At 40.6% G+C, this 21,992-nt stretch overlaps 1 protein-coding gene across 4 annotated transcripts in view; it reads left to right on the forward strand.

Annotated features, from left to right (window-relative positions):
* Nucleotides 1–21,992, forward strand: part of acox1 (acyl-CoA oxidase 1, palmitoyl) — a 51,012-nt gene extending 29,020 nt beyond the window's left edge. For all 4 annotated transcript variants that reach the window (XM_077199121.1, XM_077199119.1, XM_077199118.1 and 1 more), the window contains 3 exons: nt 153–296; nt 20,808–21,014; nt 21,186–21,992. In XM_077199121.1, the coding sequence (XP_077055236.1) occupies nt 153–296; nt 20,808–21,014; nt 21,186–21,236 (402 nt within the window). In that variant the 3' untranslated portion in view covers nt 21,237–21,992. The remainder of the gene's footprint in view (nt 1–152; nt 297–20,807; nt 21,015–21,185) is intronic.

Below are 21,992 nucleotides of genomic sequence, written 5' to 3' on the forward strand. Positions count from 1 at the left end.
AAAAATTCTTAAACAGAACAGTTAATTAATTGCTTCAGTATACAAAACCCATTAAATCATTTCATAATAGATGATTTGTACAGATTCAGCGTTGCAGAAATTGTTTTAAAGATTTTGGTTTTGACTAATTCCTTTTCATTCTCTCTTCACAGGCTCATTGTCATTATGTGGTAGTGAAGCTGTTTGCTGCTAAACTGAGTGAGATTGGAGATACGACTGTCCACTCTGTGCTCAGCACTTTGGCTCTGCTTTATGCCCTTCATGGAGTCGCACAGAACACTGGAGACTTTTTACAGGTTATACACCATACAGTATATAAGACATATTTAGTTCATTCATATATTTTGCTCAACCCAGAGAATAAATCAGTACCTGAGACTGCAGAGTTTATTTAATTGAATTTATATATTGTAAAATGTTAACATTTATTAATTGATAACAGTTATGAATAGTTATTTTGTTTCTGATCATAGAGGGAACAGCATCTCACTCACCAGATACATTAAAAAAACAGGAGATATGTATCAATTCTAGCTCCAAAACTGTGGTACTGATCATTAATATCTACTGTTTATCCAGGGGTGTCAAACTCCACAGCCCTGCAGACTTTAGCTTCAGCCTAAATTAAACTAGCCTGATCCAGCCCTTAAGGGTTATTTGAAAACTACAGATATGTGTGTTTCAACAGGGTTGGAACTCAATTCTGTAGGATTGTGGCCCTCCAGGAGCTGAGTTTGACACCCCTGGGGCCTGTACTATAATGATAATTGAACAAACTAAGGGGTACAGGATTAGTTTTGAGTTGACAAATCTAAACCAATCCAATCCGGCTTTGTTGGTACCATCCCACTGATCGCCAACTTTTTCGATCAACTCAGGCTTTGATCCTGAGTTCATGGAGCGCGTGCTTATCAGTAAGTGTGACATCAGTAGCAAACAGCCAATCACATGCCTTGAAACATGCAGCGGTGTGATTCGGATTCACTCCTCGCACATGCTATTCTCTCTACTGCTGAAGATTAAGAGATTGAAGAATATGACGTATATACATGCATTTACACCTCAAGAAGAATATCTTACTATATCAGTGCAACAGGAAGTTGTGAAGTTAGTTTATTTAGTTGATAATATACAGAGATTTGAACCTGTAAGCTCATGTAGTCATTTTTAAAGCTTTATCTAAAGCACATTTATTAAGTGTGTTTATATTACATAATGATCCATAATTAATCCATCCTTAATACATATCTGTATATATTAATTTAAACAAATTGCTAATAACAGTTGTTAAACTACAATAAATTGCTTATGTGCAATGGATAAAGGGTATAATAATTACATAAATCATATGAAATAATTATAATAACTCATAATCACTAAATGCCAGATGATTTTGTATTTCAAAATCTTTTAATATATAGCAGTGGCGAGTGGGTGCCACGTCATGTCAAAAAATGTGCCCAGTTCAGATATGTTGGTTGGGTTTATTAAGCGAGACGCTCACGTTCGCTCTACACAGTGTTGGCTACTCACTTGCTTACTCTCATGACACAGCAACACAGCTAAAAGTATTCCTAATATGTTGGACCTTTTATTGAAAGTAGTTTATTTTAAGACATGCCTTTACAAGCACCCCGTAAGAGCAGTGATTGTGATGTTTGAGTTGAGGGAGGCGCGAAAGGGGTGTTTTTAAAATATGCTGTATTTTTGTAATTCCGTTGGTGCCACTAATGTCGCAGAAACTACATACAGCGCATCAACTTAGAACACACAAAAGATTCAAATGTAAATCAGACAACAAATAAGACATACGGTAACACTTTATTTTGATAGTCCACTTTAGACATTCTACTGACTATAAGTAACTTTGGAGCTACATGTCAACTAACTCTCAGTAGAGTATTAGTAGACTGTCTGCTTAATATCTGCTAACAATTTATTTTGTTGTTCCCCCAACAGACGTTCTACTGACTAGAAGTAACTTAGCAACTACAAGTCAGCTTGTTCTCCTAACCCAAACCCTAACACCTAACCATAACCTAACAGTCTACTGACTGTCTACCACACTGTACTAATACTCTAATGACAGTTAGTTGACATGTAGTTGAAAAGTTACTTATAGTTAGTAGAATATCTAAAATGACTATCGAAATAAAGTGTAACCTGACTAAGCATGACAGGTGTTCATTTAAATGTATGCAGGAAGTATTTTTTAATTAAGAATTAAAAATAAGTATAATATAATACATATTAGTTGCTTATTATAAATTAAATACAAGTAAAATATAATTATAATAAATCAATAAAAATATAAGTATTCTTTAAAGAGATGCTTCCGAGGTAGCTTCCATAGATCCTCTTCTTAATATCATTCATTCATCTTTGTCATTAGGATACGTACCGAAAACTTTTAACTAGCGATCGACCGATATTGATTTTTTATAACCGATACCGATACCGATTATTTGCATGTTTATGTGCCCGATAACCGATATGCAGAACCGATATTTATTTACTGTTATACTTCTGTTTTTGACACAATTCATTTTTTGGTCTGAGTCCAAAAAATAAAGTGCCTTTGTTTAAAAATAAAAGCTTTGATGAGGTAAAAAATAAGGCACAAAAATGAATCTAACATACTGGGGGAAAAAATCTAAATTACATGAATTTTAGTAGCTATTTTAGTAGTGTAACTTAATACTCCCAGTTAAGCAGAACTAGGTTTTAGAGTAGATGACACAGAGTGTCAACAGTCTTTCAGCATTCTGCTCTGTAAGCCTGCTTCGTTTGTTTTCATAAATGGTAAATAAATCAAATTACAATAAAAACATGTATATTATTACATTATATAATTTATATCTAAATTATACATATAATTTATAAGCATCAGCAGCAACAACGTTAACAATAGGCAAAATAAATGTTAAAAGTCTAATGTTTTCATATGGAGAAAATAATTGACGGGAGTCATATCACCTTTGCAGAAATACAATTCATTTTAAACAGTTTTAGAAGGTTTATCTGCCGTTTAATATGTTTAAACTAATAGTGAGGAATAATTCACTGGGTAATATTAATTCACTGAATAATATTAGCTGGAATATAACATTGTCAGGAAAGTAACAAACAAAACAGCATATACATCATTGCATTTTCCAACTAGTATGTTATTAATTATTAATAATATTTTTGTAGGTCTAGATCATGAAATGCTTTCTGACAAAGTGCTGTTTATTTATGTGCATTTTCACAGAACTATAGGCTACTCAACCGCGATCGCACGTGTAGATAATAAATAATTAATTGCCACAAAGCGGTATATTTAGATGTGTATTAGCGAAATAATTGCTATGTAGTAAATGATAATATAATCTAGGTTGTTTAAACAAGATAATCTTGTCAAAAGTTTCATTCACTGGCCGTGCTTGAGCATTCCTGACCGACCCAGTGAGTGCTCAGCAATATGAACGAACTTTTTTTCGAGACTAATGGTGAGCAAATACAAAAGATAAAGAATCAAATTCAGCGCTTTTATTTTCAACATGCACTCATTCATGTCTGTTTTATTTAATTCATGTAAAGTTACGTCTTTATTGGGGCAGGACATGATGGATTATGCTACGTGACTCCATGGGCCCTATTTTAACGATCTGAAACGCAAGTGTCAAAGCGCAAAGTGCAAGTAACTTTGTGGGCGGATCCCGGCACTGTTGCTATTTTGCCGGCGGGATAAATGCCTCTTGCGCCTGGCGCAAATATAAAAGGGGTTGGTCTGAAGTAGCTTCATTATTCATAGGTGTGGTTTGGGCGTAACGGGAAACAAACCAATAAGTGCTTTATATCACATTCCCTTTAAGAGCATGATGAACGAGGTGCACTTGTTCCATGGCGCAATACTATTATAACGGCGCATTTCCAGGCGCGCTTCAGAATCGGTTCTCAGCCGAGGAGATCGATGTTCTCGCCAGGGCCGTAAAAGAAAGAGAAGTGACATTGGGGATGGGACAAACCCACCCAAATTAGCTTCGGTTAAACATGCATATAATAATTTGGGTAAATGTGTAAGCTTTATGCCTATTTTCCCCATCGTTATGGACACAACAATGATTTCCCTCGTGTTTTAATATTTTTCCTTATAATAATGTATCATTTGCAAAAAGTTAAATGCATCTGTGTAGATGAGAGAATCATCTACAGTATATGCACGTTGTTCACACTCTGTATTATGGCCAAGCATGCGCGCTTAAAATAGCATCTGAATGTACGCGCAACGCGCCACTGACTTTAGACTAGGTTTTTTCTGGTCAGTGGCGCAATTGTTTTATAGAACAGCAAAATAGCATGAGGGAAAGTTTGCGCCGGAACACGCCTCCTCTTTGCGCTGAACCGCCCCGGGGAGCGCAAGTGTATTTCTTAGTTAACCGACGTGTGTCTATGGAGGGAAAAGTCCGCTTTGCGCGGGTGCAAAATAGGAATGATACATGCGTCAGTGTACAAAGTCATTTGCGCCGGGTGCAAGATAGGGCCCCATGAGTTTGTCTCAATTTGTTAGAACCAGCTGCATAAACTATATCAGGCATTTTATGTCTCAAACCTCATTTCTGCATGCCTGTTATATTAAATAAAGTTGAATAATTAAAGCAAAGCAAGTAGAACATATACTTTACGTGTGCACAGAGTTGTTGTTGACTGATCTCCTCAGACGCGGGCTGCAATGGCGGAATTCTCAAAACGGCCACAAGATGGCGCCGTTTATCGGCAAATCCGATTTTACAAAACTGATACCCGATTATGGGAAAATGCTTAAATATCGGGAAAAATATCGGTAAACCGATACATCGATCAATCACTACTTTTAACCTGGCTATTATTAAACCGCTTGTTAAAAAAAAAAGCAACTTGATCCTACAGAATTATTTGGCTTAATTAGAATTACAGGCCGATCTCAAATCTACCTTTTCTGTCAAAGATACTAGAAAAGGCAGTATCCTCACAACTATGTTCCTTTTTTAGAAAGAAATGGTATCTGCAAGGATTTCCAGTCAGGATTTAGACCATACCATAGTACTGAGATGGCCCTCATTAGAGTCAAGTCAAGTCACCTTTATTTACATTGTTGAATATTAAATATCCCCAACTAAGCAAGCCAAAAGCCAAGGCAACAGTGGCAAGGAACCAAAACTCCATCAGGTGACAGAATGGAGAAAAGAACCTTGGGAGAAGCCAGGCTCAAATGATTTTGAGTTACAAAGGATTTGCTCTTATCATCGGATCGTGGTTGTGTCTCTCTATTAGGGTTACTCGATCTCTGCTGCATTTGAAACTATCGACCACAACATTCTTTTGAATAGACTCAAATTATGTTGGCATTAGAGGAATTGCACTAGCATGGTTTAAATCATACTTATCTGAACGTTATCAGTTTGTAGTAGTAAATGAAGAGATGTCATATCTATCACAAGTTCATTATGGAATACCACAAGGCTCAGTACTAGGACCGTTGCTGTTCACTCAGTACATGCTACCCATGGGAGATATCATTAGGAAGCATGGAATTAGTTTTCACTGTTATGCTGATGATACTCAGCTGTAGGGGTGTCGAAATTAATCGTTTCTACGATGCATCGCGATGCAGACGAGGACGATTCGGTTATCGGTTCAGTAATAGACCATAACCGGTTATAATGTACTGACGCTTTTCTGACGTCATTTGTCACGTATGTGGTTTGTCGTGATACCATACACTGGCAGAGGGAGGCGAGATGTGTGCGCATAATTAAAAATGCTCCAGCTACTTTAAAAGCCTACATCTGGACACATTTCGGCTTTTATGAACAACCTGGTAAGCACGACCTGGAGAAGACACGCGCTGTTTGCGCTCATGTCACGCACAAATAGAATAGGCAGGAGGTAATAGCTATATTAACTTGATAAACAATGTTAGCCGTGTTCACCCCGAGCTGTTACGCCTGGCAGAGCCGGACTGCTTTAGAGTAAGAGAATGAGCTTCAACGTCACCCGAATCCGCAGCCAAAACAAATAATCCACCCGCCTCAATATTGTTCTCTGATTTAAGTATTTGCTGCCAGCCGATGGTGACATTATAATTATTCTGTGTTGTTACGGGTGATTATAAATGATCGTCATCTTCAACAGTGAACCCTCGACGGTTGATGCGCGCGCCTCTAATGGTGACATATACACTGATGAATGAGCGCTGGTTTTAAATAAACATTTCTTTAAAACAAAATTGATTTGATAAAATTGTATTTTCTTAATGGCATAAACAGGCCTTTGAAATTCAAACTGGAATGTCACTGTTTCTGTCACTGCGACTTCCCGAACAGACGAACACACACGCACGCGCTCGGATCACTTTTAAAGTAAATTTGAAAATTGAGGATGCGGTGCATCGAAATGCATTGTGATACCGAATTGAACTGAATCGATGAATGATAATCGTAACCGAACCGTGAGACCAGTGTAGGTTCACAGCCCTACTCAGCTGCATATTTCTTCGTACCCTGATGAAGCTTACCAATTAATGGAATGCATAGTTGAAATAAAAAACTGGATTACTAGTAATTTCCTACTACTCTGAAAAAACGGAGATTCTAATTATTGGACCAAAAACCTAAGCACGTTATAGACCTTATGCACCAAAGAAACTAGGGCGCCGCCATCTTAGAATATTGTCTTTGAACTTCCGTTTTTGCATTCGCTCTGTATATTTCTATGGCATCGCTGTCCAGGAGTAATTAGCTTGTGAAGTTGATTTACTTATTGTAGAGTTAACGAAATTTATCATGAGCATTTTAATGTTTATCATAAGCATTGTAAAGCATATGTCTTAACAAATGGACCTTGGAAATTTATTAAACGAGCCGTTCATTCATAACTACGCAAGATCGCTGTGAAAATACAGACCGGAAGTCAAAAGACAACGAGCTCAGCGCTGAAAAGGGGCGTGGCTACATAAGGTCTATAACCTAGAATACCGTCTTACAATTGATGACTGCTCTGTCAAGTCGTTGGTTAGGAACCTGGGTGTGCTCTTTGATACCAATCTTTCATTTGAAAGCCACGTTTCTAGCATCTGTAAAACCGCATTCTTCTATCTTAAAAATATAAATTATAGTTAGTTCATGCGTTCATGACCTCAAGGCTAGATTATTGTAACACTGTACTATTGTAGAGTACTCTCAACACTGCATTGGCTCCCTATTAAACATTGTATACATTTTTAAATATTGCTGATAACTTACAAAGCACTAAATAGTTTAGCTCCCCAGTACGTGAGCGAGCTCTTAATGTATTATAGTCCTTCACATCTATTGTGATCTCAAAATTACGGCCAAATGATAATACCTTGAATATTGAAATCAACTGCTGGCAGTAGATCCTTTTCCTATTTAGCACCTAAACTTTGGAACAGTCTTCCTAACATTGTCCGGGAAGCAGACACACTCTGTCAGTTTAAATCTAGACTAAAAACACATCTTTTTAACCTGGCATACACATAGAACATTATACATTTCTATTATTCAAATCAAGTAAAATGTTAAGCTGCATAAATTAGGTCAGCCGGAACCGGGAACACTACCCATAACACCCGATGTACTCGTTACATAATAAGAAGAATGGCATATTAGCTAATTTTAGTCTTTTTGTTTATCCTGAGGTTTACCGTAGTCCACCGGATCCAGGCCATATCCAGATCTGAGGAAGGACCTGCGCCTCGACACGACGACAATGCGGTCCTGTTCAAATAGACTCCTTTCCCTTTACCTCTGTACAGATAAAACGTTATCAAAATGATTCCAGTTCGCATGGATCCGTCAAAAAATTCTGTATTATGCAGGCCAGACAAGGAATTTGGAGATGTCACTTTCTAAAGAAAGACTATGCGCATACGCACATATATATTCAAACGCGCATACCTATAGACTAAACATGTAATATGCATGTGGAAGCCGTCACCGTTTTTACAAATTTTTGAAGTTTACACTAAACCGGCTACATGCATGGCATACACCGGCATGGCAAGATGGCGCCTGAGAGTGTTTTGGCTGGCCGTCGGCTGCTGCATGTGTTTTATGTTTTAGTTGTTGTTGCGTTCCCGTTTGTATCCCTGTTGGTTCAGCCAGTTAATGCTCTTCGTGTTTATGAGCGTGATTTCCTTTTGAGTCTCCGAGAGTCGGCGGTGGTGGTATCCAGCTGCTACTCGGGTGGAAATAAGTTTTGTGATTCCCCGTGGATCTGCGCGCCCTCTCGGACTGTTGTCGAAAGAGAAGGAAACGCAACAGGAGACGGGGCAAGCGCGGAGGAGTGTGGATGAGACTGAGACGAGTGAGTGCCTTAGCGGCTGGCCCGGACAGGCTGGTGGGCTTATCGCCGGATTACATCAACTCAGCGCGTGCCTCTCCGTTTCAACAGGACATCAACTCATCGTGTGCCTCTTCGTGTCTACTAGATGCAAGGTTCTCTTATCTGGTTATGGTTGTTCCTCAAATCTGTGAGCTGTCATCCTCGATCAAAGTCTCGCGACGGCGGGTGAAAAAGAGGGGGGCTAATTTGGATAATCTTTGCTGTTTGGAGTATGTGCCGTCGTTACAGAAACGAAGAAGGTCGGCCGATACTATTGTGAAAATGGCCCTTTTCAATGCAAGATCTATTAGTAATAAAACATTTCTAATTAACGATTTTATCTCCTCACGAGATTTTGACTTTTTTCTAATGACTGAAACCTGGCTGAGCGATTACAATCGGGACTCCCTCGCTGAAGCCTCACCTAGGGACTACAATTGTTTGAACTCTCCAAGGCCTGGGGGGCGAGGCGGGGGGACTGCGACAATTTTTAAGAATTGTTTTAAATGTAGGCTGCTAACAGTGGACAAGTTTGCTAGCTTTGAGGTTCAAGTTTTTAAAGTGGTCCTGATCAGGCCAGTTATCTGTGCATTAATATACAGACCTCCCAATTACAACAAGGACTTTATTGGGGAATTTTCAGAGTTCCTATCTTCTATGATTACTCACTGCGACAGCCTTATTATATTAGGTGATTATAATATTCATATTTGTTGCCCCGAGAAGCCTTTAGTACAAGATTTTCTGTTACTGTTGGATTCTTTTAACTTGATACAGTCTGTTGATGGTGCTACACATAAGCAGGGTCATACTCTTGATTTGGTCTTGACCCGGGGTGTACCGGTGGGTGAGCTGACTATTGAGAACATGGGGCTCTCAGATCATTTTGTTATTATGTTCAATGTCACTTTTGTTGGACTCCGTTCGGATCTTGTGCCAGTTGGCCGTCGAGTACGGGCTATAAATGCAGCGTCTGGCTCAAAGTTTTCTGACCAGTATAATGCCCTTATGCCAGTTATTAAGAATAATCCATCTACTCAGGGTATATAAGAGCTGGTATCTGATTTCAATATGGGTTGTATTCATATTTTGGATAGTATTGCACCCTGGAAACAGGTGAAATCAAAAACTGTAGCTCAGCCCTGGCTCAATGTTGACAGTCGGCTGCTTAGACAAAAATGGAGGCAGGCGGAGAGGAGATGGAAGAAGGATAGACTGCAGGTCTCGTATGAGATGCTCTGAGAGTGTATGGTGTCCTATCAGCAGTTTGTCAAAGCGGCTAAGGCTCAGCATTTTTCCAATTTAATCGCAAAGAATCAACATAATCCTAAAATATTATTTCGTGTAATTAATACAGTTCTACATCCGGTATGCCCCACGGTCTTTGTTAATTCTGAGAGAGCTTGTGAAAGTTTTCTGCAGTTTTTCACAGATAAAATCGCTGCTATTAGAGCTAACATCTCTAGCTTGATCCAGGCCCAGAGCCAGATTCATCTTCCTCCTGACTCTCCTACCTTTGGCCAGTTAAGTGTATTTGAGCCGGTAACCATCTCAGACCTGTTTGTAATAGCAAAACCTCTCAAGCCAGCTTATTGTTCTCTTCATATCATCCCACCTCGCTTGTTAATTCAGGTCTGGGACGCGGTGGGTCCCACAATATCAGCTGTGGTGAATCAGAGTCTTGTAGAGGGCGAAGTGCCTCCATATTTTAAGGATGCCTGTGTACAGCCTCTTTTAAAAAAAAACGAGTTCAGACCCGGAAACGTTAAACAACTATAGACCTATCTCTAAAGTGCCTTTTTTAGCTAAAATACTGGAGAAGGTGGTTTTAAACCAACTTTCTACTTTTTTAAATAACAACAATATTTTTGACACATTCCAGTCGGGATTTAGACCTCAACATAGCACCGAAACTGCCCTTCTAAAGGTGACCAATGATCTGCTTTTGTCAGTAGATTCTGGGAATTGTGCTGCCTTAGTGTTGCTGGATCTGAGTGCAGCCTTTGATACAGTGGATCACGGTATTCTCCTTGAGCGTCTGAAATTGTGGGTGGGCATTACATTTACATTTACATTTAGTCATTTAGCAGACGCTTTTATCCAAAGCGACTTACATTTGAGGATTAAACCAAGCGAGTCATCATGGAGAGGCAAAAACAACGCAAGAAGTGCTCAGAATACAAAGTTCAAACATTGCTCAGAGTAGCATAAACCAGACAAGCGAAGATTTCAAGAAAAAGTTTTATTTTTTTTTTATTTTTTTTCCCTATGTTAAGTGCTCACGGAAGAGATGAGTTTTCAGTTGTCTTTTGAATGCTGTCAGGGATTCTGCATTCCGGACGAGGGTGGGTAGGTCATTCCACCAGCATGGAACCGTGAATGAGAATGTTCTGGACAGTGATTTTGTGCCTCGCTGTGAAGGCACCACGAGCCGTCGCTCCTTGGCCGATCGTAGGCTTCTGGTAGGGATGTAGACCCGTAGGAGCGAGTGAAAGTAGGAGGGAGCTGAGCCGGTGGGCAATCTGTAAGCAAGTGTCAGCGCCTTGAACTTGATTCGAGCAGCGAGTGGTAGCCAATGCAGGGAGATGAACAGCGGAGTGACGTGGGCCCTTTTGGGCTCGTTGAAGACAAGACGAGCAGCAGCATTCTGGATCATTTGTAAGGGTTTAGTTGCACATGATGGAAGACCAGCTAGAAGAGCATTGCAGTAATCAAGCCTAGAAATAACCAGGGCCTGGACAAGAAGTTGTGTTGAATGCTCAGTTAGGAAAGGCCTGATCTTCCTGATGTTGTGCATTGCAAACCTGCATGATCTAGCTGTCTTTGAAATGTGGTCTGTGAAGGTCAGCTGGTCATCAAAGATTACTCCAAGATTTCTGACTGACCTTGATGGGGTGATTGAGGATGAGTCTAGCTGGATAGTGAAGTCGTGCTGTAGAGACGGATTGGCAGGGAGAACGAGAAGCTCAGTCTTTGCCAGATTGAGCTGCAGGTGATGTTCCTTCATCCATGCCGAGATGTCTGCCAGACAGCTAGAGATACGTGCAGCTACTGTGGGATCGTCTGGTTGAAATGAGAGGTAGAGCTGGGTGTCATCAGCATAGCAATGGTAAGAGAAACCATGTGCCTGTATGATGGGTCCCAGTGATGTGCTGTAAATGGAGAAGAGGAGGGGTCCAAGGACTGACCCCTGGGGAACCCCTGTGGTCAGTCGATGTGCTTTGGATACCTCGCCTCTCCATGCGACCCTGAATGACCTACCTGTGAGATAGGACTCAAACCAGTGGAGGGAAGTTCCAGTGATGCCCAGTGATGAGAGGGTGGACAGAAGGATCTGATGATTCACAGTGTCGAAGGCAGCAGACAGGTCTAGGAGAATGAGGACTGATGATTTAGAAGCAGCTTTGGCGATCCGCAGGGCTTCTGTGACTGAAAGTAATGCGGTCTCGGTCGAATGCCCTTTCTTGAAGCCAGATTAGTTAACATCCAGCTGGTTATTCAGAGACAGGAAAGATGATACTTGGTTGAAAGCAACTCGTTCAAGTGTTTTTGCAATGAAAGGTAGGAGAGAGACAGGTCTGTAATTCTCTAGAAGTGATGTGTTTAATGTTGGTTTTTTAAGCAGTGGGGTTACCCGAGCCTGCTTAAATGCTGTAGGAAAAATGCCAGTATGGAGGGATGAGTTGATGATGTGTGTGAGTGCTGGTAGAAGTGTGGGAGAGATGGCTTGAAGAAGGTGTGAGGGGATGGGGTCTAGAGGGCAGGTGGTAGGATGACTGGAGAGGAGAAGTTTAGATACTTCTTCCTCGGTTAGAGTAGAGAAGGTTATTGGCTGTGGGAGAGGTTGGACTAGGTTCCTGTGTGTGTGGAGGAGAGAACTGACTGCTAATGGTTGTTGTTTTGTTAGTGAAGAAGTTAGCAAAATCATCAGCAGTTAGCGAGGAGGTGGGTGGTGGTGGAGGTGGACAGAGGAGAGAGTTGAATGTCTTGAAAAGTGTTTTGTGTGTTAGAGGCGGTGTTGATCTTGTTATGGAAATATGAAGATTTTGCGGCGTGAACATCAGCAGAAAAGGAAGAGAGCAGAGATTGGTACATACTCAGGTCAGATGTATCTTTTGATTTGCGCCATTTCCTCTCCATTGCCCTGAGTTTAGTCCGGTGTTCCCGAAGAACCTCAGATAACCAGGGGTTAGAGGGGGTAGCGCGTGCTGGCCTGGTGGAGAGAGGGCAGATAGTGTCTAAAGAAGAAGTTAAAGTGGAGCATAAAGTATCCGTTGCGGTATTCACATCTAGGGCTGAGAATTGTGAGGGTGAGGGAAGAGAAGATGACACAGCAGAGGAAAGACGGGAGGGAGAAAGTGAGCGCAGGTTTCGTCTGAAGGTAACTGGTAGGGGAGTTGGTGGAGTGTGGATAGTGAGTTGTAGATTGAAAGTAATGAGGAAATGATCTGAAACATGGAGAGGTTTCACCAAAATGTTGTCTGTGATGCAGTTGCGTGTGTAGACCAGGTCCAGTTGGTTGCCTGACTTGTGAGTACCTGTGGTGATGAGCCGTTTGAGATCAAATGAGGCTAGGAGAGAGATGAAATCTGTAGCATACGGCTTCTCTAGATGAATGTTGAAATCGCCAAAGACTACAAGTGGAGTGCCGTCCTCAGGGAAAGAGGACAGCAGCACATCCAGCTCCTCAACAAAGCTTCCCAGTTGACCTGGGGGGCGATAAATGACTACAATCTCGATCTTAAAGGGAGTTGTAAGTGTAATAGCATGATATTCAAATGAGTTGTTATTGCATAGAGAAGAGAGAGTTGAGTATTTCCAATTGTTAGAAATGAGAATACCAGTCCCCCCACCCCTACCAGACTGGCAAGGGGTGTGAGAGAAAGAGAAGTTGTTAGAGAGAGCAGCAGGGGTTGCTGAGTCTTCTGGACGGATCCAGGTCTCAGTCAAGCCCAAGATATTAAGAGTTGAAAGAGATGCAAAGGCAGGAATGAAGTCAGCTTTATTGAGTGCTGACTGACAATTCCATAGACCCATAGAAAGAGAGAGAGGTGTGTGTGTGGATGAGAGAACGGGACGCAGATTAGCAGTATTGCGCTGCCTTCTGTGCGTGATGAGAGTGCGGTGTCGAGAGACAACAGGAATGTATTGAAAGCACATGTTGATTAAGGGAAATAGAGTACAAGTAGGAAAGGAAAGGGAGAAGAAGATACTTAAGTGTGTGGCTGGTGTCGTTGCTCGGTGGAGTCGCACAGGTAGAGTCGATGGTCTTTACCCGAGTCGGTCTTCACACAAGAAGGCTGATACGCTGCCGCTTCCGCGACAGCGCACACACTACATAGATATAATGCGCTCAAATTACTGAGTGAGGACAGCTGTCTCGGACCAGCAATTAACACAGCACCCTCGAATAATCCGAAAATGTCAGAGAGTTCGAAACTAGCTGTTGGCCAGTGACTCACTTAAGTGCTATGCAATTTAAACTGCAGTAATATCCAGACGCTTCTCTTATAAAAAGTTGCAACGCGTCTAATTAAAATACAGATTTGTGAGAAGGTAAAAAATTTAAATAACCACAGAATCGAAAATTCGGGGGATTGCTTTAAGTTGGTTTACATCGTATTTACAGGGGAGGACCTTTGCGGTGGAAATAGGGAATTCTATTTCCTCCACTCGTCTCATCACCTCTGGGGTCCCTCAGGGCTCGTGTCTTGGCCCTGTCTTATTTTCCTTATATATGCTACCTCTGGGATTAATCTGTCAAAGGTATGGTGTGGCATACCATTGTTATGCAGATGACACCCAGTTGTATCTCCCTCTGAAATTGAATGACATCTCAAAATGGTCAGCTTTGATTGATTGTCTTAACGAAATAGGCAAGGCAAGGCAAGGCAAGGCAAGTTTATTTATATAGCACATTTCATACACAATGGTAATTCAAAGTGCTTTACATAGAAGAAATTAAAATAATCAAAAGAAATCAGAATAATTAAAACAGTTTAGAATAAAAGATAAAATACAGAAATAATCAAATGAAATCAGAATAATTAAAACATAAAATAAAATACAGTGCAAACAGTCGGACGAACAGTGACACAGTGCTCATTCAGTAAATGCACAGCTAAACAGATGTGTTTTGAGTCTGGATTTGAATGTGACTACTGTAGGAGCACATCTTATCTCTTCTGGAAGCTGGTTCCAGCTGCGGCTGGCATAGTAGCTAAAAGCAGACTCGCCATGCTTAGAGTGAACCCTTGGTATTTCTTGCCGATGTGATCCTAATGATCTGAGTGATCTATTGGGTTTATATTCACTGAGCATATCTGCAATGTATTGAGGTCCTAGGCCATTGAATGATTTATATACCAGTATTAATACTTTAAAATCAATCCTAAATGTAACTGGCAGCCAGTGTAAAGACCTGAGGACTGGTGTGATGTGTTCATATTTTCTGGTTCTGCTCAAAATCCTAGCAGCAGCGTTCTGTATGAGCTGCAACTGTCTTATGGTCTTTTTGGGAAGGCCAGTGAGGAGTCCATTACAATAATCCACCCTTCTGGTGATGAAAGCATGCACAAGTTTTTCTAAGTCTTGACTGGAAACAAAGCATCTAACTCTTGCAATATTTTTCAGGTGATAGTATGCTGATTTAGTTATTGCTTTGACATGACTACTGAAACTAAGGTCTGACTCTAGAGACACACCCAGATTCCTGACTTGATTTTTAGTTGTTTGACCCCTAGACTGAAGGTATGCGTTCACCTTGAGAACTTCATCTTTGTTTCCAAACGCAATGACTTCAGTTTTGTCTTTGTTTAACTGAAGAAAGTTTTGGCAAATCCAATTGTTTACTTCATCAATGCATTGGCAAAGGGAGTCAATGGGGCTGTAATCGTTAGGCGATAGGGATAAGTAGAGCTGTGTGTCATCTGCATAGCTGTGGTAAGCGATTTGGTTCTTTCTCATTATTTGGCTCATTGGGAGCATGTACAGGTTGAATAGGAGAGTCGCAAGAATTGAGCATTGAGGGACTCCGCATGTCATGGATGTCCACTCAGACTTATGGTCTCCTATACTCACATAATAACCTCTGCCTCCTAAGTATGACCTGAACCATTTTAGGACTATCCCAGAAAGCCCGACCCAGTTTTCCAGCCTGTCAAGAAGTATTTTGTGATCGACAGTGTCAAATGCAGCACTGAGGTCGAGTAGTACCAGCACTGATAATTTGCCTGTATCAGTATTTAAGCGAATATCATTTATTATTTTTATGAGCGCGGTCTCTGTACTGTGGTGCGGTCGGAAACCAGATTGAAAATGGTCAAAGTATCCATTCGAGCTTAAGAATTTGTTCAGCTGATTGAACACAACTTTTTCAATGATCTTGCCTATGAAAGGAAGATTTGAGATCGGTCTATAGTTGTTTAATATGGTCTTATCCAGATTGCTCTTTTTCAGGAGGGGCTTGACAACAGCAGTTTTCAGGGAGGTCGGAAAACTCCCAGAGAGAAGTGAGGCATTTATCACTTCTAGGAGATCTGCTTCTAAGCTGTGTAACACATTTTTGAAAAAACATGTGGGAAGTGTGTCAAAGGCGCAGGTTGATGTTTTTAGGTGCTGTACGGTTTCTTCCAAAATTTTGCCATCAATTTCTTCGAAATCAGACATAGTGGCTACTTTCTCAGGCTGTTGTCTGATCTACCTGACCCCAGCGCAACTCAAGGATGAGCTGATCACCTTTCTGATATTATTGATTTTCTCAGAGAAGAAAGAAGCAAACTCACTGCACTTTCTCACTGAGAGCATTTCACTGGGAATCTGGCTTGGGGGGTTTGTCAGTCTCTCTACAGTAGCAAAAAGAGTCCGTGTGTTGTTTATATTGCTGTTTATAATATTCGAGAAGAAAGTCTGTCTAGCTTTGCTTAGTTCCTTATTGAAAGCATGGATGCTGTCTTTGTAGATGTTATAATGGACTACAAGTTTTGTCTTCCGCCACATGCGCTCTGCTTTTCTGCATTGTCTTTTCATATTTTGCACTGCTGTTGAGTTTCTCCAAGGTGCTTTTTGTCTGCCACTCTTCTTCCTGACTTTCACAGGAGCAATATCATCAATTACACTCTTAACTTTTGAGTTAAAAGAATCAAGGAGAAAATCAACAGAGTCAGCAGATATGCTTGGTGTTAAAGATATAGCCTTCATAAACAGTACACTAATGTTCTCATTTAAGCATCTCTTCTTGACAGACACATATCTAGCTTCAATGGCAGGAGAGATCAATATATCAAAGAAAATACAAAAATGATCAGACAGTGCTACATCCTTAATAACAATTGATGAAATGTTTAGACCCTTACTGATAAGTAAATCTAGAGTGTGTCCACGATTATGTGTGGGTCCATGTACATGCTGAGTCAGATCAAAAGTTTTTAAAACAGTTTTGATTTCTTTTGCCATATTGTTTTCTGCATTATCTATGTGAATATTAAAATCTCCAGCAATGGCAAAGCAGTCAAACTCTGAGGAAATTGTTGATAACAGTTCTGTTAAGTTCTCAGCAAAAGCTGGAGAGTATTTTGGAGGCCTGTAAACAATGATAAGTAAAATGCGTGGAGCACCTTTTAACACAATGCCCAGATATTCGAAAGACGGGTAATTCCCAAATGATATTTGCTTACATTGATAGACATCTTTATAAAGAGCAGCTAAACCTCCGCCTCTTCTGACAGCTCTGCAGACACTCATAAAAGTAAAGTTAGGAGGGGCGGTTTCATTGCGTGATTTTTTTTCCCAAACCACTTCAGCGGAAATCCCGCCCTGCAGCCGATTCTAAAGTTTTCATTGGTCATGTCAATCACTGTACTGATTGCCTACACCAAACACTGATCCCTAAACCTACCCGTCACTGTAACCTAAACCAATGAAATCGGCTGCAGGGCGGGATTTCCGCTGAAGTGGTTTGGGAAAAAAAATCACGCGGTTTCATTGAGGACTGTTGCACTGCAACTTTCTTCTAGCCAAGTTTCATTTAGCAACATAAAATCCAGGTTGTATGTGGTTATTAAGTCGTTGACTAAAAGTAATTTATTTTTAAGTGAACGGATGTTTAAAAGTGCTAACTTAACAGTCTTACTTTTTGTCCCCACAGCAATATTGGTATGTCGTGTAATAGGCACCAGATTAGATGGGTTTGCTGTACGGCTTTTGAAGGCCTTAGACTTTCTATCATGTAATCGAACAGCAATAGAAAAAGATACAGGCACACTGGGTTCCCGCTTGTTCTGTAAACATTTGAGAAAGTTATTGTTATCATAGCGGGGACCCGACACATATCACTGAGAGCTGGTATCAGTTGTTTTTGGTTCACCTCGAGCCGCTGGAGGAGGGTGTGGGCCCTGGCGCTGTGGCAGAGGCCGAAGAGCTCTCACAGGGGGAGGGAGAGGGCGAGCTGGGCCCGTAGGCTTTGGTGGTTGTGGGGCCTGGCGTTTTTTGGTTGGTATCTGGGGGCTCGCAGCAAAAGAGTGGGATAGTCTAGTTCCAGCATGCACCAGTTGTTCCATTTTCTGGGCTCAGCTGAGATTGTGTCCGTGAGCAGAGGTTGTTGTGGCTGAGTGGTGTTATCACTGTCCTTGTGTGATGTGTCAACCGCATGTCCATTCAGGTGCTGAAGTGAAATCCTGTGGTCATTCATACTGTATCCAGGTGTGTGTGTGTGCCATTCAGGTTGAGTGGATTGGCACACATTGCAGAAGGATGACGGAAGGAGAAGTAGATATTGTCCTTTAGCACTCTTGAACCAAGTTTGTTTGGGTGGTGGCCATTCTGTTGAAACAGTTGCCTCTGACTCCAGAAAAGATTGAAGTTGTCAATAAAGTTCACTCCTTTTATATTGCAGGTTTTTTGCAGCCATGTATTAAGCCCAAGCAACTGTGAAAACCTGTTTGTTCCTCTTGCTGGGAGTGGTCCACTGATGAATGTTTGAACTTTCAGTCTTTTAAGTGTTTCAAAAAGTTCATTGAAATCCTTTTTAAGAAGTTCCGACTGCTCTTTATGAATATCATTCTTCCCCACATGAATGATGAGTCGATTTGCAGTCTTATGTTTCATCAGAATGTTCTCAAGTTCCCTGTTTACATCAGAGGTTGTTGCTTGTGGAAGGCAGCACGTTGTATCCCTGCTATTAATGTTTCTGATTACGGAGTCGCCCACTATCAGAGTCCTGGGCTCGGCTGCACTGTGAGCTGAGTGCCGCTGTCTGGTCGACCTTGAGCCCCAGTTAGCATCAGTGTTAGCTACTGGCTGATTCAGTCTGTGTGCGATCACATTCATCAAATTTGGGGATTCCTCATTCATTAATACTTCAAATCTGTTCTCAAGATGTATAGGCGGTGGTAGGAGACCAGTGTTTGCAGTCCTTGTCAGAGCCGTATCTGGGGTAGAGGATGCTACTGCAGTAATATGTGATCCTCGTGACAATCTGATGTCTCGAGTGCCTTTGGGTCTCGCACCCTGTTTGTGCCATCGATTAGTAAAACGATCGGCTTGTTTCTCTACACTCAGTATGGCCTGTCGAGATACACTAGATTCATGGGACTCACCGGCTGTATGCTGAGGACGTCCATGACGAAGCTCTGTTGTGTGTTCCGTCTGGTTTGGTGGTCCCGCAATTAACTTTGTTTCAAGAATTGCAATCCTTTGTTAAAGTCTGTGGCAGTTGGAGCAGCAAGTAGATTCCAGAGGAGGCATTTTCTTATCCTTATGAATGTAGGCAGTTGTGTTTTCTCTTCCCCGGAATGTAAGCTTTCAGTGGGAGGCTGGTCGAATAAAATAATTCTGCTTTTTTTTGTAGTAATCCAAGCGTTTGAGCACTGTGCTGATTTGCTGAAGTTAAAATTAGATGATAAAAGGAGATAAAATGTAGAAATATAAAGCGATAGAGCAAAGCGCGGAGCAGTAAGCGAGAGCGTCCAAACAGTAGCTGAGCAGGAAGTCAATGTAAGGACAATGTACAATGTCAATGAAATAAAGTTGTGGATGGCATCAAATTTTCTTCAGTTGAACGAATCTAAGTTCGAAGTGCTGATTCTTGGTCCAACAAAGTCAGTAAATCAGATTGCTCTTGACTTGGGCCCTTTGGCATCGAATTTTAACACTCAAGTGAGGAACCTTGGAGTGATTTTTGATTCTGAAATGAAATTTGATAAACAAGTAAATGCGGTGGTCAAGGGAAGCTTTTTTCAGTTGAGGGGCACTGCCAAATTAAAAGGCGTCCTGTCTTCCAAAGATATGGAAACTGTGATTCATGCATTCATCACGTCCAGATTAGATTACTGTAATTCTCTATATTTGGGGCTGCCTAAAAAGCTCCTTTCACGGCTGCAACTGGTGCAGAATGCTGCGCCAAGATTGTTGACTGGCACCAGGAAATGGTCCAGCATCTCTCCGGTGTTGGCTTCTTTGCATTGGCTTCCCGTCGAGTATAGAGTGCAATTCAAGGTCCTTTTGATGGTTTTTAAAGGTCTACATGGGCTCGCCCCTGTATATATTTCGAGTTTGTTACAGCAGCATGTTGCGGCTAGACCACTTAGATCTTCGCAAAGTTTTACTTTAAATGTACCAAGTACTCGGTTAAAAACCAAGGGAGATCGTGCTTTCGAGGTAGCAGCACCGCGTCTTTGGAATACTCTACCTTTACACATTAGATCCTGTGATTCCATCGAGTGTTTTAAGTCTAGGTTAAAGACCTATCTCTTCTCGGCTGCTTTTAACTGTTCTTAGTTATATGTGTGGGGTTTTTTTTAAGGTGTATTTATCTAATTGCTTTGTACAGTTGGGCCTGTAAAGCACTTTGGTCAACTCGTGTTGTTTTTAAATGTGCTTTAGAAATAAATATGATATGATATGATATGATATGATATGGTATAGGCCCCTGGTATTGTACTATTCTTTTCTTTCTTTTTTTTGTTAAATATGTGCTAATTAAGCCTGAACTATTATTGTTGTTGTTATTACTGGTATTGTGACAAACGTATATCTCTGGTGAGCTTTTGAAATAAATTGATTTGTCTAAAACTAGGGCAATGACAGTGGACTTTGAGAGCTTTCATGTTTGCACAAATTCCGACTGTTATAACTTTGAGCAATGTGTGTTCATGTATATTGTAGTGTACTCCAAAAAGTTGAAAACATTCATTTGAAGTAGATAAACACATTTACAGTCTTTCTATTTCTATTTCCAAAACTTTTGATGACTTTAAGATATAAATACATTTTTGTCTAATACAATGCTGACAGGTTTGGGCCCTGTCTTGTGGTTCACAGGGTTGTCCCACAGATTTGCAGTATGCCACTGGACATGGAGACAGCTGTTCCTAGACCAGCAGTTTAGCATTTCTCTTCTAGGTGTAACAGCTGGTCCTGATCATATTTTTCTTCTTTGTCAGGCTGGTCTGCTAAGTGTTCCTCAGCTGACTCAGATCTCACAGAGGCTGAAGGATCTCCTCTCTGAGCTAAGGCCCAATGCAGTGGCTCTGGTTGATGCCTTTGACTACCGCGATGAGATGCTTAATTCTGTTCTGGGGCGATACGATGGCAATGTCTATGAGCACATGTTTGAGTGGGCCAAGAGATCACCTCTGAACCATACTGAGGTGAGTATACAGAGCATTGGATGTCTGTGAAAATTTTGTCTTATTTTAGAAATGTGTATGTATCATATTCATGTCTGGTGAAGAATGAAATGGCAAATTGTGTTGTGCAAGTTAAAAACTTTATTTTGTAAAATGATATTACAAGAACCTCATCATAATTTTTTTCTTAAGGTGCACGAGTCATACCACAAGTACTTGAAGCCCCTACAGTCCAAATTGTAAGCAGCATTTATGGGAGAAAGGGAAGAGTCTGTCCAAGACAACTAATACCGTTTGCTCAACCAGCTCTATATTTACTTGTCATCTGCTGTAGAAAAGGACCTTCTATTCATCCCATGTAAGGATTCCGCTGTCAGAGATGAGATTATTTTTTGTTTTTGATTAATTTTAAATGGGTATGTTTCCATTATGCATTCTAATTATTGAGAGAAGTAGGTCATTATTGCTTTCTCTATGGACTTAAAATAAATGATCATTTCAAGTGAATCCACATTCATTACTTTTTGTAATTGTATAGATTATTTGTTGTATGTAATATTTGCTTAATTTGTCTCTCTAGAGGATGTTATGTTACAATAAACATACCCCTGATCCTTCAAAATCAAATCATCAAACTATATTTGCATAAAATCCAAAATCCTCTGGGTCATAAACTTCAAATGAAATGCTAAAAGTGAATGTTTGTACTATGAATACTGTGAATAACTTGTTATGCTAGTAGTTTGAATGCTATTTACTGAATAATTAAATATTTGAGGGTAAGACGTACTATTTAAAATCATGCTTTAATTAGACCCCCAGGCAGGAATGTTTTAATTTTTGTAGCGAGAATCAAAATCAATTGGTAGTTCTATTGTTCTAATGATTTCCACCATTTACATAGAAGTGTACTGATCTGTGACTAGATTTTTTTTCACACTGTTGTTATTTCAATTCTTATGCTACATTAATAAAGGAAAATTATAACATTTACAGTTA

Source organism: Siphateles boraxobius, unplaced genomic scaffold (assembly GCF_051911475.1).
Source record: "Siphateles boraxobius isolate OS27281-9 unplaced genomic scaffold, OSU_SipBor_1 41, whole genome shotgun sequence".
NCBI classification, from domain to species: domain Eukaryota; kingdom Metazoa; phylum Chordata; class Actinopteri; order Cypriniformes; family Leuciscidae; genus Siphateles; species Siphateles boraxobius.